The 19,862-nt window shown below is 44.0% G+C and overlaps 1 protein-coding gene across 1 annotated transcript in view; it reads right to left on the minus strand.

Annotated features, from left to right (window-relative positions):
• Nucleotides 1-19,862, minus strand: part of HTRA1 (HtrA serine peptidase 1) — a 64,199-nt gene that overhangs the window by 24,001 nt on the left and 20,336 nt on the right. Inside the window, exon 5 of the mRNA XM_068258411.1 lies at nt 4,834-5,028. Within this exon, the coding sequence (XP_068114512.1) occupies nt 4,834-5,028 (195 nt within the window). The remainder of the gene's footprint in view (nt 1-4,833; nt 5,029-19,862) is intronic.

The raw sequence follows: 19,862 nt of genomic DNA on the forward strand, positions 1-19,862 counted from the left end.
CATTGATACTCCTAAAAAACTTCAGCGCTGTATGGTATTCAAGATCGCAATTCCATCACCAAACACCATTCAAAGTGCAGGCTTACCAATAATTAGAGAGACCCAGATTATAAGGTCTTAAATGCTCAATCAATAATACGAACAATCTTCACAGCGATCCACACTCCTTCCTTTCCAGGGTCAGAGATTCAAAATCACAGGTCTCCTCTTTACCATAGCAGTCACAGCTCCCAGCATAAAAACAGATAATAACCAGAGCAGATTTCCGGGCCCCTATTGACAGGGACCCTTCAAGTTAACAGGCGTATCACAAATTAGTGGAGTGCCATCTCATCTACCATCCGTAAGCCTGACCGGTTTCACTGTAGCATCATCAGAGGCATGTAATGTTTTTTTTGCATGCCCCTGATGATGCTACAGCGAAACCGGTCGGGCTTACAGATGGTAGATGAGACGGCAGTCCACTGATTTGTGATACGCCTTAACTTGAAGGGTCCCTGTCATAAGGGCCCAGAAATCTGCTCTGGTTATCATCTGTTTTTATGCTGGAAGCTGTGATTGCTATGGTAAAGAGGAGACCTGTGATTCTGAACCTTTGACCCTGGAAAGGAAGGAGTGTGCATCGCTGTGAAGATTGATCGTATTATTGATTGAGCCTTTAAAGGGAACGTACTTTGCCTGCACATGACACGCTTCACAGCGGGGAAGGCGAACAATAGGACGCGTTGCCAGGAGCCGAATGGCAGTCGCCGAAAACAAAACTAAGTCACAGCGGGGGACCAGATGACACTTGAGGCACTGCGAGAGCACTGGACGGCTGCAGGGGCCTGGGAAAGCCCCAGGTAAGTGAAACTTTTTTTCCTATCCACAGTTAAGGTTCCCTTTAAGACCTTCTAATCTGGGTGTCTCTAATTATTGGTAAGCCTGCACTTTGAAGGGTGTTTGGTGAGATGGAATTGCGAGCTTCAATACCATACAGCGCTGAAGTTTTTTAGGAGTATAGATACCCTATGACCATGTTAGGCTCCCTGCAAACTGCATGCGATTCCGGTTTTTAATCGTTTTTTACATGCGATTCTGATTCCAATTTTTAATTGTTACTGCATTCTGTGTTTTTTTTCTGTGTTTTTCTGTTGATAGCATTCAGGGAAAATCGGAATTGCAAATCAGAATCTAAATCGGAATCGCAAATTGGATTTGCAGTGTGCAGGGAGCCTTACGGCTGCTACACACAAGCAAACTGGCTCCTGACTATTCTCAGACTGGCCACGCCCCCTCCCATATTCCATGTGACTGTCACAAGCCCCCTAGTGGCCGGACCGCACAATGCCTTCCAATCGGTTTCAGCACACAGACCATGCAATCGGTGGTTGCATTCGGTGCGCAGAAACCGATGGGATTTTGCCAGCAGACCGACTAGAAGGGAGCCTGTGAGTTACGGTAATACAAATTACACACTATTTTAGGGTATAACTGCCACCACCTCTGTTACCATGGGACAGAGAAACCCACTGACTGGCTGACTCTAGACCTGTAAATAGAAAACGGTTAAAGAGGAACTCCAGTGAAAATAATTTAATATAAAAAGGTGCTTAATTTTTACAATAATTATGTATATCTGAACATCTGAACATTTGTATAGCGCTTTTCTCCTGTTGGACTCAAAGCGCTCATGATTTAGTCAGAGTTTGCTCATTGTAAAATCTTTCCTCTCCCAGATTCACATTCTGACATTTATTACATGGTGACATTGTTACTGTGGGCAGATTATGTAGCTGTTCTGGCTTTAACAGACAGCTATAAACAGCCATTTCCTGTGTGTGTCATTGTTACATTGTGGCAGTTTGCCCAGAGTACCGTACGGTACCAGAGCCTCTTGTGGGAGGGGTTTCAGCACAAAATAAGTCATACAGCGCCCCCTGATGGTCTGTTTGTGAAAATCATTATATTTTTCATGTAAAAGTGGGTATCAGCTACTGATTGGGATAAAGTTCAATTCTTGGTCGGAGTTTCTCTTTAAACACACTCTATTCTGTCTAGCTATCAACAATAGTAGCGACTCTTCAGAAGCCCGGGTTCAGTTTGTGCGGCCGAATAGCAGGGTAGTTGAACAAATAAATGACGTTAGCGTTGTTTATTAAAAATGAAATATAAATAATTAATATATACAGAAAATCATTAAAATCAACAATTATAGAGACATTAGTAGCGCAGTAAAAAAAAATGAAAAGGGAGAAAATACTTAAGTTCGTGGAAATATGTCCTTCTGGGGAAAACTCGTACAGTTCCTTTGTTTCAATTCAGGAGCAAAGTTCAGACAAGATGGCCACTAACCACATGGTCCTCTGGCTAGCAGCAGCAAGCTCTCATGAAGATGGGATTTGGAGGACTCAAGTCCGCCTGCTGGCAGTGTGCTTTTGATAAAGCTGGTTTAGGGGTGTGGCAATGCCTGCCCCCTCTGAATTACCCACCAATGACAGCCCACCTCACCCTAGGTGAATTTTGAGCTTTAATTGTAAAACACTGTAACTTATAAATGGTAAATGTCATATTTAGGTGGACAGCGGATTCATAATTGTCAGAAAATACCGATTAATATGACATCTTGCATGAGTGCGTTAGGCTGTCCTGTCCCCAAGAAGGGTCGTACACCAATAACTGGATGGGTTATTGTTATGAATTTTATATCAGCACATTGGGCAGATTTTAACGAATAAGACTATATGAATTTAATAGCTGTGCTCTACACGGTTTTCAATTAAAAGAAAGAAATCATAAACCACATGCATTTAAATCTGTTCCCCAGCGGTGCCACTGTGTCTGAGTTCTTCAGTGGACCCCTGTGGAGCTAGCTTCCTTTGGCTTCCCCTGGATGAAAGCCACCTTTTGGTGTGTTAATTATCATCTAAGCGTGACCAGCTAGAACAACCTTTGAGTTTTACACCAGGATTCCAGCTAGGGTTTCACACCTCTGGCTAATTAACAAGTCACAGGCAAAAGGCTTCATGAAGAGACTTCCTCTAGCAGCTATGAAAGCTAGATTTCCAAAAGAAGACCCCGCCCCAGACATCAAATGTTGATCTGGCAACGCAACGTCAATCGCGATTGCGTTTTCGGGTCTCACGGCTCTTCAGTGACAGTGACCCTTCCCAGAATCCCCCCAGATACTTGAAAAGTAAAAAAAAATAGAAGAGAGATCAAAAAATGATTGATATTTGGTTTGTAATTTGTTCGTGTTGTTTGATTCACAATGAGCCAGCATGTCATCATCTTTACTACTGGCAGACATGAGACAACTGTCATTATTTATAACTACACCTACTAACATTGCAATAGGCTAAAAGGTTGTTTTTTATAGATATACATATGCACAGAGGTAGACTGGTTGATTGGCAGTTGGAAACAGCTGTTATTTCCCACAATGCAACAATGTTCACAGACAGGAAACAGTCAGCACCATGCATGGACCTGACATCACACTGTGGGAGGGGTTTCATTGCAATATCAGCCATACAGAACCCCCTGATCTATTCTAGAAAATGTTAAGATTTCTCCTGGGCAAGGATGTATCAGCTACTGATTGGGATGAAGCTCAATCCTTGGTTAAAGTTCTTTAACCCCCCTGGCGGTATGAAAAATTCCGCCAGGGGGCAGCACAGCAGTTTTTTTTATTTTATTGTTTTTTTAAATCATGTAGCGAGCCCAGGGCTCGCTACATGATAGCCGCTGCTCAGCGGCATCCCCCCGCCCGCTTCGATCGCCTTCGGCGATCTCCGATCAGGAAATCCCGTTCAAAGAACGGGATTTCCTGGAGGGCTTCCCCCGTCGCCATGGTGACGGGGCGGGATGACGTCACCGACGTCAGCGACGTCGGGACGTCATTGGGAGTCCCGATGCACCCCTCGGCGCTGCCTGGCACTGATTGGCCAGGCAGCGCACGAGGTCTGGGGGGGGGGGGCGCGCGCCGCAACACATAGCGGTGATCGGGCGCGGGCCGGCGGCGATCAGAGTGCTGGCGCAGCTAGCAAAGTGCTAGCTGCATCCAGCAAAAAAAAATTATGAAAATCGGCCCAGCAGGGCCTGAGCGGCACCCTCCGGCGGCTTACCCCGTGTCCAGCACGGGGTTACCGCTAAGGAGGTTAAAGACAGGACAAAAATTCAGTTAGGTAACTTAAAGAGGGACTCCAGTGAAAATAATGTAATTAAAAAAAGTGCTTTAATTTTACAATAATTATGTATAAATGATTTAGTCAGTGTTTGCCCATTGTAAAATCTTTCCTTTCCCTGATTTATATTCTGACAGTTATCACATGGTGACATTTTTACTGCTGGCAAGTGATGTCAGTGGAAGGAGATGTGGCTTGCTTTCTTGGCAGGTGGAAACAGCTGTAAACAGCTGTTATTTCCCACAATGCAATAAGTCACAGGCAGGAAACTGCCAGGACCATGGTCCTGACATCACACTGTGGGAGGGGTTTCACCACAATATTAGCCGTCATACAGACCCCCCTGATGATCCATTTGAGAAAAGGAAAATAATTCTCATGGGAAAGGGGGTATCAGCTACTGATTGAGATGAAGCTCAATTCTTGGTTATGGTTTCTCTTTAAGTAGTAATGATGGTTAACTTGCCAGATTCCCGTTTCCTGCAGTAAATGCATTGGTTGTTACGGCTCTGTTTCTTTGCCAAAATGTGAAGATCCTTAATTAGCATGAGTAGGTTAGAGCCAACCGCTGAATGAAAAGCACTGTAAAAGCCTACTCAAATACATACATGACATAATGATATAGCATACTGTTGCATACAGAGAACAAGCACAGTGATATACTCACATTAATGATGGCATCAGTCTGGATGTAGTCCATGTCAGAGTTTCTCAGGCCCAGTTCTTTCCCGCCACGCTGTGCTGTGCTCACTATACCAGTTGTGACTGTATTCTGAAGAGAGAAGGGACTTCCAATGGCCACAACAAACTCTCCAGGCCGCAGCTCTTCTGATCGGCCCAGCAGCAGCACAGGCAGCTTCCCCTGCAGAGGCACAAGGATTCCATGAGTACATTAAATGTAAAGGGGGGCTTCACAAAAGATTTGAGAAATGCCTGACTGTTTATGTTAAGGGATCAGTATCGTTAAAAAAAAAAATAATAAATTGAAAACACATACAATAAATATAAGATGTGCATTTTTCCCAGAGTAAAATACACTATGGAGTAACCAAGCAGCTCAGGGTGACCCAAACTACTAGGAATGTATAGCTGGATAAAAGGAACCAAAAAGCCCTCCTACTAAAAAAGCAAAGCTTGGTGTAATTGCCTTCTTAAAACGGAAGGAAATTTGCAATAATTCAGTTATAAATGAACATTTGTGGTTACCCACAATGCACTACTACTAAATATGCAAATTATCCCTTTTCGCCCTTGTTAAGCCAAGCAAGCATCCAGAACCGCTGGTGTATAGCAAGCTTATAGCTTTAAGTTTTACACAGCCATATCAAACCCACATGTAGACAGCCTGTTTCGGACTTTTGGTCCTCATCAGTACATGGCAAGGATTGATAAGGCTGTATGAAATAGGGCTTGGACGAGTACAACAGAGTAACCAAGCAGTGTAGTTTCACACTTGTATTAAAGATGTATCCATGGCTCCATTTTTTGGCCCGAATCAAAAATGGAGCCACAGATACCAATATTAAAAATAGCAGCTGTCTTCACTCAAAAAAAATAAAATGAATCTGTCTGCGTTAAGAGGGTCCGTTTTGAAAACCTGAACAGCCTGGATTTGCATGATTTTCATGGACCCCGGAAACATGGAGGGGTAGTGAAACCTAGTGGCGTAGCTAAGGAGCTATGGGCCCCGGTGCACGTTTTACATGGGGCCCCCAAGCACTCTATTCATAACAATTGATATGACGCACCAAAACCTGCAAAGGATTTGATTACTACTATTTCAAGCATCTATAGAAATGATTATTACCAGTACAGGACCAATAGAGAGCTAATATTGTGCTTGAGGGAGGGCCACTTGGGGCCCCTCTGATCCAAGGGCCCTGATGCGGTTGCTACCACCTCTGCACCCCCCTATTGCTACGCCACTGGTGAAACCCAATGCAAAAATGGATCCCCCTTTACAAAGGCATCTTTGGCCCCAGAAACGGATCCATTTTTTGTGTCCCAGCCCTGTCTGTGGGTGGGGAGGGGGCCGCCATGCTGGATTCTAGTTTCATTAATAAATCATTTAAAATCAATGTATTAAATATATACAGGATCTTCTCAAAAAATTAGCATATTGTGATAAAGTTCATTATTTTCTGTAATGTACTGATAAACATTAGACTTTCATATATTTTAGATTCAAATACACACAACTGAAGTAGTTCAAGCCTTTTATTGTTTTAATATTGATGATTTTGGCATACAGCTCATGAAAACCCAAATTTCCTATCTAAAAAAATTAGCATATTTCATCCGACCAATAACAGAAAAGTGTTTCTAAAACAAAAAAGGTCAACCTTCAAATAATTATGTTCAGTTATGCACTCAATACTTGGTCGGGAATCATTTTGCAGAAATGACTGCTTCAATGCGGTGTGGCATGGAGGCAATCAGCCTGTGGCACTGCTCATGTGTTATGGAGGCCCAGGATGCTTCGATAGCGGCCTTAAGCTCATCCAGAGTGTTGGGTCTTGCGTCTCTCAACTTTCTCTTCACACTATCCCACAGATTCTCTATGGGGTTCAGGTCAGGAGAGTTGGCAGGCCAATTGAGCACAGTAATACCATGGTCAGTAAATCATTTACCAGTGGTTTTGGCACTGTGAGCAGGTGCCAGGTCGTGCTGGAAAATAAAATCTTCATCTCCACAAAGCTTTTCAGCAGATGGAAGCATGAAGTGCTCCAAAATCTCCTGATAGCTAGCTGCATTGACCCTGCCCTTGATAAAACACAGTGGACCAACACCAGCTTCTGACATGGCACACCAGACCATCACTGACTATGGGTACTTGACACTGGACTTCAGGCATTTTGGCATTTCCCTCTCCCCAGTCTTCCTCCAGACTCTGGCACCTTGATTTCCGAATGACATGTAAAAGTTGCTTTCATCTGAAAAAAGTACTTTGAACCACTGAGCAACAGTACAGTGCTGCTTTTCTGTAGCCCAGGTCAGGCGCTTCTGCCTCTGTTTCTGGTTCAAAAGTGGGTTCATGCTTCCATCTGCTGAAAAGCTTTATGGAGATGATTTCATTTTTCAGCACGACCTGGCACCTGCTCACAGTGCCAAAACCACTGGTAAATGGTTTACTGACCATGGTATTACTGTGCTCAATTGGCCTGCCAACTCTCCTGACCTGAACCCCATAGAGAATTTGTGGGATATTATGAAGAGAAAGTTGAGAGACGCAAGACCCAATACTCTGGATGAGCTTAAGGCCGCTATCGAAGCATCCTGGGCCTCCATAACACCTGAGCAGTGCCACAGGCTGATTGCCTCCATGCCACGCCGCATTGAAGCAGTCATTTCTGCAAAAGGATTCCCGACCAAGTATTGAGTGCATAACTAAACATATTTATTTGAAGGTTGACTTTTTTTGTTTTAAAAACACTTTTTTTTCATTGGTCGGATGAAATATGCTAATTTTTTGAGATAGGAAATTTGGGTTTTCATGAGCTGTATGCCAAAATCATCAATATTAAAACAATAAAAGGCTTGAACTACTTCAGTTGTGTGTATTTGAATCTAAAATATATGAAAGTCTAATGCAGTGTTCCCCAACCCTGTCCTCAAGTCCCACCAACAGTGCATGTTTTGTGGAAATCCACAGAGGTAGATAATCAGCTCTGCTAAGATACTAATTACTCCACCTGTGCATGTTTGTGGTTTTCTGCAAAACATGTACTGTTGGTGAGCCATGAGGATAGGTGTTAAGCTTGGTGGTGTATTCTCCACAGTCAGCATGCAACGCATGAGCTGGCGTGGAGGAGGTACACACACTAGCACAAGGAAACAGGCTATCCCTAGTATAGTGGAGGGGAGGACTGACTCCAATAGAAGATTGTGGCGCACAGAGCCGGTGCAGATCTGACAGCCACAAACAATGCCTTCGTTATAACGTCTCAGCGCAAAGTAGCGCTCAGCATTAACCAGAACTGAGGAGATCAGGACAGGTAGACAGAATGAACGCTTGCTAGCTAGCGGCTACTTAGCGACAGCAAGCGTCCAAAACCAGACAGACTGGAATGAGGCAGCCAATGCGATGCGGCGATGGCGTGCCTCACAAAGACAGGACAGGATAGTCAGAAAATAGCAGGATCGAGATAGATGAACGTAACACAGATAAATATACAATAAGTATGTTTTCCTAGCGTATTACAATTACAGCTATCAATGAAACTATTTGTAACGTCTGACTAACATATGTATATTGAAGTGTAGCAGGTAGAGTAAAGAAACCGGCACTGCAGATAGTCAGGAAGCATGCATGGAGATAAATGTGAGGTGTTGAGGAGTTAGTATCGGGTAATGCTGTTGGTTGCGTGCTCAAACTGAGAAAAAACAGCAATTTCTAATATAGCAAGCAGTAGGGAAGCAGTTGGCACATGCAGTGTTACAGCATAAAAAAGCTTTATTCCATTTGGCTTCATGCAAATTGCTAAGCATACATGTCCATATAAAATTGATCCTACCCGATACTTAGATGGCTGTGGGGTGAGGTGGGAGCGGTGGGGGTCGCCTTACGACCGTTTCGCTCTCCTGAGCGTCTTCAGAGGCAATGCGCACGTTACAGCGTCGGCTCTCGCCGTATTTAAAAATAAGGGAACTTCCCGTGATGCTAAGCGTGCGTGTCCCCGCCGTGCGTCTACTCTTCCGGGAGGTTGTCATCATCTGACAAGTTCCGCCAGGAAGCTGTAGCGTTCCACGTTGGTTGTAGCCACATGCGCACAATGGTATTGCGTCCGCATGATGGTAGTACAGCCACTAGATGGCAGCAAAGTAAAGGGAGGTTGCTAACCTGTATCCATATGCAAATGTGTCATTGCTATACAATGGATACAGGTACACAAGTTCTGCGGAATAAGAAATTAGGTTAAAACATTAACAATCACAATGATAGTGTCCTCAGTACAGGGATAGGCTTAAATCATTTCATGTACACATACTTATTAGTATTATGCTTGTAGTATGATTACGGTTTAGGGGGTGCTGGGTTCCAACGAGCTATTTATTACTTTTTTGGGGGATGATCACCTTATCCTCCCTTTACTTTGAGCTTCATGTCTCTCGAGCCTGCTCCCCACCAATTAGCCATAACCCTATTTCCATTAAAGACACTTACACAGTAACCGTATTAAAAACACATTTTAAAGCATCCTGATCTAAGCTACCTAATAGATGAAACCAGCAATATCTGACACTATCTGACACTATCTAAGGGTCTAGAAAACAGGCCATGTCTATGTGGTCATTTAGCCCTAATGCTCCCATAGCGTCCGTTTTAATGATCCATCTGGATTCTCTTCTTAATAAGAGCTTTTCTCTATTCCCTCCTCTAGAAGGGATGTTTACTTGTTCCAGTCCTACGAATCTTAAGCAGTTCGGGTTACTCTGATGATCAGACCTTACATGTTCAATCAGGCGTGGAGAGCCTCTACCTGAAGCTATTGACCTAACATGGTCCTGTATCCTTTCTTTCAATCTTCTCGTGGTCATTCCTATGTAGAAACGATGACAAGGGCACCAGATGACATATACTATGAACTTTGTCTGGCATGTAATTAAGGTTTTGAATTTCGTATCTATTGGGCCTAAGTGTAAGCGGGGGCATTGCATCATAAGGGGGCAAACTGAGCAGCGGCCACATTTAAAGTTGCCTTTAGGTTGTAGCTCTTCTAGCCAGTTCTTATTAATTGGGGTTTTGTATTCACTATTTGTTATTTTATCTCCTATAGTGGGGGCTCGTTTGAATGTGACCAAGGGTGGTTTACTGTATATCGCTCCTAAGATCGGGTCCCTCTTGATCACTTTCCAATTGCTTAAAATACTCCTCCTGATCTCTTTTGACATAGGGGTGTACTCGAATGTGAAAGTTGCTCTTTCCTCTGTGCTCATTTTTCTTTTTTTATTATTAATGTTCTTTCTGTGTAACAGATCTGCCCTATTGGCTCGTCTAGCTCTATGAAGGGCCTGCTCCAACTCTTCTGTGTTGTATCCTCTCTTTTCCAAGTTAACTTTCAATTCTTGTGCTTGTTGCTCAAAGTCCTCTTCCCTCATGTTGTTTCTCTTTAATCTTAAGAATTGACCGTAGGGTAGAGATTTGAAGGTGTGCTCGGGATGGTAGCTATGGCGGTGTAGGAGTGAGTTGCCAGACACTGGTTTTTTATAACCCCTGGAGATTAGTCTACCCTGCTGGATATCTAGGATCAGATCAAGATAGGGCACCTGACTATCACTGTATTCGCAGGTAAACTGCATATTATGTTTGCCACTATTCAGGTAATTAAAAAACTCCATAAAGGTATCTTTTGTCCCGCTCCAGAACACCAGGACATCGTCCACATATCTGGACCATCTCCTGAGGCAACCGCCATGGGGAACAGCGGGACCGTACACATACTGGTCTTCCCACCAAGCCAAAAAAAGATTGGCGTATGTGCACGATACCGACGTCCCCATGGCCGTGCCCGACACCTGCCAATACCACCTCCCGTCGTACGTGAAGGCGTTGTGATCCAACACAAACATCAGGCATTCACATATAAAGTCGATATACTTCGTATCGTAGTTGCTTTTCTCCAGAAAGAACCTAACTGCTGCTACCCCTTCTTGATGGGGGATTCTATTGTAGAGATTTACCACGTCAATCGTGACTATGGAGTCTCCTTTGTTCCAGGGCACTCCTTCCACACTGTTTAGTACGTCCAGAGTGTCCTGGAGGTAGGATGGCACATGTACAAGCAGAGGCCTCAGGAGATGGTCCAGGAACTTTGACAGTCTCTCGGTGAGAGAACCTACACCGGAGACTATCGGGCGTCCCGGTGGTCTGCAGCGGGACTTGTGGACCTTTGGTAGATGATACCATGTCGGTTTTCTGGGGAACTCCGGCAGTAAGTCTTCGGCCATTTTTTGTTTGAGGTACCCTAATTCAACCCCTCTCCTTAGGAGGGTTTGCAATGCTCGTTTGAATCTAAAAGTTGGATTCGCACTTATTGGTTGATATATTTCTCGATCCTGTAATTGACGCATTGCTTCTTCATTGTAATACTGTGATGTCATGACTACGATGGCTCCTCCCTTGTCCGCTCTTTTCACTACAAGGTCTGTCCTCTCTTTCAGCCAGGCCATTGCGTTTTCTTCTTCCTTACTCAGGTTAGGCGGTGCTTTCTTGTATTGCAACGCCTTCAACTCTTCCTCTATCTGTAATTGGAAGATGTCTATGGCTGAGCCTTGTGTTACTGGGAACGGTTTAGTGGATTTACAGGGTCTAAAGGGTAGTTGTTGGTCCTGTTCAGGGATTGCTTCTTCCAAGACTGAGTTTTGATTTCCTTCCTGCCAGAGTTCTTCCAGATTCCTGAGGTTGTCTATATCCTTTTCTGTCCATTCTGTTCCTGGTATGAAGCCCAATGAGCCTATTTCCTTAACGGGGCCATTAAGCTTCTGATACTGCTCTTTTTTGCTGAAAAACTGTCTGATGTTCAAACGTCTCACGCCTTTGTAGAGGTCTATCTTGAAGTTACAGTAATCGAATTCTTGGGTGCAGGAGAAGTTGAGGCCCTTTTTAAGCAAATCTTCACATTCTTGGGGTAGGGGGATATCCGTAATGTTTACCACCTCTATTTGTTGCTCTCCTTGTGGTATTTCCTCTTCTTGGATCTCTGTTCGTTGTCTACTTTTTGGCCTTTCCAGCTCACTTGTTTGTTTTGTTTGTCTTTTGGCCTTGCCCCTCCCCCTTCGTATCCTTTTCCTAAAGGGGTTTTTTTCTGTGTTTGCTTTGGTTCCTTTGGGTGTCCAGTGTTCGCCTTTTTGGTGTCTTCCTCTTCACCGGAGTCTGTGTCCGTTGTCCAGTACCCTTTCTTCTGGTACGGTTTCTTTGGATAGTTATTGGGTCTACTGTATCTTGCTTTGTTCGAGCTCCATCTAAATAGTTGTCCTGTTTTATAGTCCTCAGTATCTCTCAAATATTTCTGAAGCTTTCTTTGCTTAATCTCTTCTTGTATAGGAACGAGTTTACTTTCTATTTTCTTAATTGTTTTATTATAGATCTCTTCTGTTACTAAAGCTTTGTATTGTTCCTTAAGTGTTCTGATCTCCTTTGATAATGTTAGATGTTCTTCCTCTGTTCTATCTAGAACAATGTTTTGAAAAATCATAGCCTGTGCAATATGGGCATCTCTCCATCTCTGCATAAACTTGGTATCATTATGATGCAATGCCCCCGCTTACACTTAGGCCCAATAGATACGAAATTCAAAACCTTAATTACATGCCAGACAAAGTTCATAGTATATGTCATCTGGTGCCCTTGTCATCGTTTCTACATAGGAATGACCACGAGAAGATTGAAAGAAAGGATACAGGACCATGTTAGGTCAATAGCTTCAGGTAGAGGCTCTCCACGCCTGATTGAACATGTAAGGTCTGATCATCAGAGTAACCCGAACTGCTTAAGATTCGTAGGACTGGAACAAGTAAACATCCCTTCTAGAGGAGGGAATAGAGAAAAGCTCTTATTAAGAAGAGAATCCAGATGGATCATTAAAACGGACGCTATGGGAGCATTAGGGCTAAATGACCACATAGACATGGCCTGTTTTCTAGACCCTTAGATAGTGTCAGATAGTGTCAGATATTGCTGGTTTCATCTATTAGGTAGCTTAGATCAGGATGCTTTAAAATGTGTTTTTAATACGGTTACTGTGTAAGTGTCTTTAATGGAAATAGGGTTATGGCTAATTGGTGGGGAGCAGGCTCGAGAGACATGAAGCTCAAAGTAAAGGGAGGATAAGGTGATCATCCCCCAAAAAAGTAATAAATAGCTCGTTGGAACCCAGCACCCCCTAAACCGTAATCATACTACAAGCATAATACTAATAAGTATGTGTACATGAAATGATTTAAGCCTATCCCTGTACTGAGGACACTATCATTGTGATTGTTAATGTTTTAACCTAATTTCTTATTCCGCAGAACTTGTGTACCTGTATCCATTGTATAGCAATGACACATTTGCATATGGATACAGGTTAGCAACCTCCCTTTACTTTGCTGCCATCTAGTGGCTGTACTACCATCATGCGGACGCAATACCATTGTGCGCATGTGGCTACAACCAACGTGGAACGCTACAGCTTCCTGGCGGAACTTGTCAGATGATGACAACCTCCCGGAAGAGTAGACGCACGGCGGGGACACGCACGCTTAGCATCACGGGAAGTTCCCTTATTTTTAAATACGGCGAGAGCCGACGCTGTAACGTGCGCATTGCCTCTGAAGACGCTCAGGAGAGCGAAACGGTCGTAAGGCGACCCCCACCGCTCCCACCTCACCCCACAGCCATCTAAGTATCGGGTAGGATCAATTTTATATGGACATGTATGCTTAGCAATTTGCATGAAGCCAAATGGAATAAAGCTTTTTTATGCTGTAACACTGCATGTGCCAACTGCTTCCCTACTGCTTGCTATAACATATGTATATATCGGCAATGAACCGATATATGACATAAGCAGGAACGCTGACTAGGACTGGAGTAATACAGGGAACAGGACTCAGAAGGATTCACTATCTCTTCGCAGAGATGAACGCAATCCACAAACAGTAACAGAACTGGATTCAGAAGGATTCGTTATCTCTTCGCAGAGATGAACGCAATCCACAAACAGGACCAGGAACAGGATAACTAGCTCAGCACGGGTGTTCACGGTACGCGCAAACTACCAAAACGTGCTGGAAAACTGACTAACTGAACACAGGAAATAAACAGTTCGTGTACGTATATATCAGCGACACTGATGTATCAACGTAACACGAATACAAGGAAAATAATAAACGTGCTAGTATGCATATATATTGGCAATGAACCAATATATGATGCAAAACCAGCAAAGTATCTTTAGAACAAGAAACACGATCGGGGGCTGAAGCGACAGCAAGACTGGCTTAAGCTGAAGCTATGAAAACCCAAGGAAACCCTGCAGGAAGCAGATCTTTATACTGAGGTCATCCAATGGGAGCAGACATGCAGATTCCCACACAGGTGAATGATAATCAGTCACAAGCTGACAGCAGGGAAAGACAGACAAAGCTATGCAGCTTGCATGGAAATAGATCAGAACGGCCTGAGCTGCAGCACTACTACTTCCAGCAATAGCTGCTGCAGCAGCGATCATTACAGTACCCCCGCCCTTAAAAGCGGATTCCAGACGCTTTTCAAAACTGAAATTCCCAACAAAACAGTCTGACTGATAATTCATGATGACCGGGACAGCCCGGCAAGACCGAATTCCAGAATCAGTCCCCACAAGACTGGACCCATCAGAACCAGAACCTACAGAACCATGCCCATCAGTACTACAAGCCCCAGTGTGACACCCATCAGAACCATGATTTCCAGAAGAAAGCCCTCCGAAATTCCCTGAGCGATACCCACCGCCTTCCAGGAACCGTTCAGAAACGCCAAAGCCTTTGCAATGCCCACCGGTACTGTCTTTACCAACACAAAACCCACTGTTGAACCAGTCCAAGGCACCAGGACAAGTTTTCTCAGAGACCTCCCAGAACACCTTGAAGCTCCAAAGAGATCCCCATAGGTCAGAATGCCCCTTAGGCTCACATGGAGAACTATCAAGAACCCCTATGGAACCTAGGGCAATTCCCGAGTCAGGGCCACAAGGACAAACATCAATATCAGGGCTTTCAGGGACCAGAACCATCTCTGGGCATGCAGGCAGACTGGCAACATCAGAACGTGTTCCCACTAAGGAAGCATCAGAGCACGCTAACACCTTAGACACACTTGGGCATTCTGGCACACAAAGAACATCTGGGCACACCGGCACAAGAGAAACCTCTGGGCATGTCAAGGAACTGTGAGCCTCAGGGTCAGCCAAGACAGGACCAAAACCAGGACTGGCCAAAAAAAAATCATCATGACTAAACTTCGCAACTACTGGACTTTTACACGAGAATGCTGGATCAGACTTAGATGTCGCTGATTCCAGCAAAGTCAGTAACAAATCAGATTCAGGGGCACTAACAAGACAGGACAAATCTTCTGATGTATGCACTGAACCAGATAGGGACTCCACAACTACCTCTGGACTGGACAGAGACTCATTTAATACACTGGATTGGAGCTCATGAGGCGCTGCAGAACAAGTCAGTATTGCAGCAGCCCCCACTGGACTAGGCAAAACTGAGGAATTCCCTGGACAGGAAGGGGACTCTGGAACCTCTGCCACAGCGGCCAGAGAACCAGAATCTTTCAGGATACAGGGCTGGGTTTCAGGAACACTCATCAGACCGGACTGAAATTCTGAGATTTCTATTATTTTGACCAGAGAATCAGAATTATCCATGTTACAGGGCAAGACTTCTGAAACATTCAGAGGACAGGGCTGGAGTTCCTCGGCTGTTACAACACTGGAGAGGGACTCAACATTGGTTAAATCAGACTGTGTACAGGGCAAGGTATCTAACACAATTGCTGACGAGGACAATATTTCAATGGCTTCTGCTTTGCTGGGCAGAAATTCACCAAGTTTTATTAGAGCAGACTGTAATTCCAAAACAGCTGCTAGACAAGTGAATATTACTGCAACACCAACTGAGGTAAGCAGTGCCTCAGACCCTTCTGCTAGAGGGTTTGAAATATCCAAAGTACTGGGTGAAGCATAAGACTCTGCGACCACAGCTTCACTGGACAGGATCACTGAACAGTCCATATTGCAGGGCCAAACCATGGAAGCACCTGCTGGACAGCATAATGATTCTGTGACCTGAGTTTCATTGGAGAGATCTACTGCACAATTCATGGTACAGGGCAAATTTATTGGAACATTTTCTGAACAAGGTAATAATTCTGCGATTTCAGGTTCACAGAGCAGATGCTCTGAGCTATTCACAAAACTAGAGCGAGGTGTAGAAACAGGAAGATCAAGACACAATGTTTGCGCATCTGAATCACCATTCATTTGTAAAATTGGAAAATTCAGATGCTGGGGTTCTGAGGATTCTAGACAGGATTGCTGGGACTCGGAAACTGATGTAGTGCATCTATTGGCATCTGCTGGATCAGACAGGAGTTGAACTTTATTAACACAGGTAATTTCTGCAGAAGTGTTTGCAGAGACAGGCAAGATTTTTCTGGTGTCTGTTTCACTGAACAAAGAGTCATGAGTACTGGCTAGGCTGGACTCGGAAGTCAGCAGGACCTCTGGATTCTCTGCTGAGAAATTTGCGCAGGGCAAGGTTAAGAATGTATCAGTGGCTTCTGTTTTACTGGTAAGTAACACTGAGTTATCCATGGTACAGGGTGGAATTGCAGGAACTTCAATTTCACACAAAAAGAGCTCCGAATCACCTGCTGAATCAGCCAAAGGTGCTGAAGCAGACGGGTCAGAACGCCAAATTTGCGAATTCGGAGTCACATAAAAATCATCCAGAATCATTTCCCACACATCAATCAATGGAGCCACAAAGTCATACTCACACACACCAGTTTTTATTAGGTTATAGGCAGACTTAATGCATGCATTCAATACTAATTCACTTTTTGCACTGTAAAATTGACAAAATGAACTTGAATCATTCTTCCATTCATTGACCAGAGCTTCCATCTCTCCTTTCTCAAATGGAGGATTCCAAGCATACTTAACAGGCAGATCATGGTTTGCAGATATGATTGTAGCAGGGACATATATTGGGCTAATTAGCAGGTGATTGGCAGATTCCTTATTCCTAAGAATCTCCAATACCTGTAGCAAGTGCTGAACTGTAGTGTATGCAAACTTTCCTTGCTTCACAAATAAGTTGATTTGTTCAATACTCTGTAATATCTCCTCATAATCATACTCAGATAATTCTTTTAAACAAAAATCTTTATTTTCCCTAGCCAGGGAGGAAAGTTCATTAGTAGTTTCATAAGTCCATTTAACTCCCCTGAAAGACAATTGCATTTCATTATCTGTTAATGGCAGAATCTCATTATAGGTCTCAGTCGCTAAGGATAACGACTCTGCAGATCGGACACGTTTCTTAGAACGTTTGCGTTTGGCCTTAGACCCTGCTATTTTCCCTGCTGTTCTTGGTGATTTATTCAAGGCTGCAGGAAAATTATCAGTAACACTTTCTGCTTGCTGAACATTTTTGCAAGCAATTGAAGGAGTAGCTGATTGACCTGCTGCCAGGAGTTCATTAAGAGGAAAAGGCAATGGATCTATGCGCAACCAGTTATGGATCACAAACGCTAGAAATTCCAGCGGTCTCTCTTTCAAATCGGAATGATTGAGAACATCAAATGCCCACTGGAATAATTCCCCTTTAAACAAAATATAACTTAGTTGGAGTGCCCAGGTTGAAACAGGAGTCGCTTGGAGATCAGGATTGGTCAGGAACCTGGCACATTCAGAGAAAAACTCATTTTCTGTTTCAGAGCTAAGTTCTTCAAATTTCTTAAAGGAACAGGAACCATAATTAACAGTGTCATACTTTCTGGGAATCCCCCCCACAATGGGGATTGGTAAAGGGGTTTTCATAATGTTAAGCTTGGTGGTGTATTCTCCACAGTCAGCATGCAACGCATGAGCTGGCGTGGAGGAGGTACACACACTAGCACAAGGAAACAGGCTATCCCTAGTATAGTGGAGGGGAGGACTGACTCCAATAGGAGATTGTGGCGCACAGAGCCGGTGCAGATCTGACAGCCACAAACAATGCCTTCGTTATAACGTCTCAGCGCAAAGTAGCGCTGAGCGCATAAACCAGAACTAAGGAGATCAGGACAGGTAGACAGAATGAACGCTTGCTAGCTAGCGGCTACTTAGCGACAGCAAGCGTCCAAAACCAGACAGACTGGAATGAGGCAGCCAATGCGATGCGGCGATGGCGTGCCTCACAAAGACAGGACAGGATAGTCAGAAAATAGCAGGATCGAGATAGATGAACGTAACACAGATAAATATACAATAAGTATGTTTTCCTAGCGTATTACAATTACAGCTATCAATGAAACTATTTGTAACGTCTGACTAACATATGTATATATCGGCAATGAACCGATATATGACATAAGCAGGAACGCTGACTAGGACTGGAGTAATACAGGGAACAGGACTCAGAAGGATTCGCTATCTCTTCGCAGAGATGAACGCAATCCACAAACAGTAACAGAACTGGATTCAGAAGGATTCGTTATCTCTTCGCAGAGATGAACGCAATCCACAAACAGGAACAGAACAGGATTCAGAAGGATTCGTTATCTCTTCGCAGAGATGAACGCAATCCACAAACAGGACCAGGAACAGGATAACTAGCTCAGCACGGGTGTTCACGGTACGCGCAAACTACCAAAACGTGCTGGAAAACTGACTAACTGAACACAGGAAATAAACAGTTCGTGTACGTATATAACAGCGACACTGATGTATCAACGTAACACGAATACAAGGAAAATAATAAACGTGCTGGTATGCATATATATTGGCAATGAACCAATATATGATGCAAAACCAGCAAAGTATCTTTAGAACAAGAAACACGATCGGGGGCTGAAGCGACAGCAAGACTGGCTTAAGCTGAAGCTATGAAAACCCAAGGAAACCCTGCAGGAAGCAGATCTTTATACTGAGGTCATCCAATGGGAGCAGACATGCAGATTCCCACACAGGTGAATGATAATCAGTCACAAGCTGACAGCAGGGAAAGACAGACAAAGCTATGCAGCTTGCATGGAAATAGATCAGAACGGCCTGAGCTGCAGCACTACTACTTCCAGCAATAGCTGCTGCAGCAGCGATCATTACAGTAGGATTGTGGAACTCTGGTCTAATGTTTATCAGTACATTACAGAAATTAATGAACTTTATCACAATATGCTAATTTTTTGAGAAGATCCTCTAAAGGTAATCAGCAAGCGCGGAACTTACTTCCTTGCTTTCCACCGCTCGCCATCACTTCCTGCAATGCCACCCTCTGTACTTCATTGGGCGGCATTGCAGGGAATGACAATGCCGCCAACTGATCTGCAACAGACAAGTGTGGACCTAATGGCATTTGCTCAAAACTGGCCCTAGACTACGTACAATACATGCAAGTGCTGCGGTGGATGCCGTCCCCATCCCCAAACCTCCCAGTGGTGCTGAGAATGTCAGTGGAAGTGCGCACAGCCTGGAAACCTCAAAGCATGCCCCACAAAATGACGTAATGCACATGCGCCTACATGGAAGAACTCTGGAACATGTTGAGAGCGAGGACATAGAGAGAGAAATTAAGACAGTAAGCTGCTCAGATGAGTTCTCTTCTGTTTGTCATGGGGTAAAGGTACCTTTTGACTGTTGACTTAGGCCAACTTCTTTAGATGGCAATGTGCATCCATCAGAAAAACAACATATTTAGCCATTCAGAACACGTCAAAGATGATGTAAAGTGAAAGAAAGATGGGTTCAGGTTTTCAGCCATGTCTTTAGAAGGACTGTTACTCTTTAGGCCCCGTTCACATCTGAGCGTTTTGCAGGTGATTTCGGCAAAACGCTCAAGCGCTAGCGCTTTTTAAAGCGCTAGTGCCATAATACCCTATGGGCCTGTTCTCACTTGGGCGATTTGCGTTAATCGCCGGCGATTAACACAAATTGCCAAATGCAAATTTGTATCCTG

This window comes from Hyperolius riggenbachi, chromosome 10, assembly GCF_040937935.1.
Source record: "Hyperolius riggenbachi isolate aHypRig1 chromosome 10, aHypRig1.pri, whole genome shotgun sequence".
Classification (NCBI taxonomy): domain Eukaryota; kingdom Metazoa; phylum Chordata; class Amphibia; order Anura; family Hyperoliidae; genus Hyperolius; species Hyperolius riggenbachi.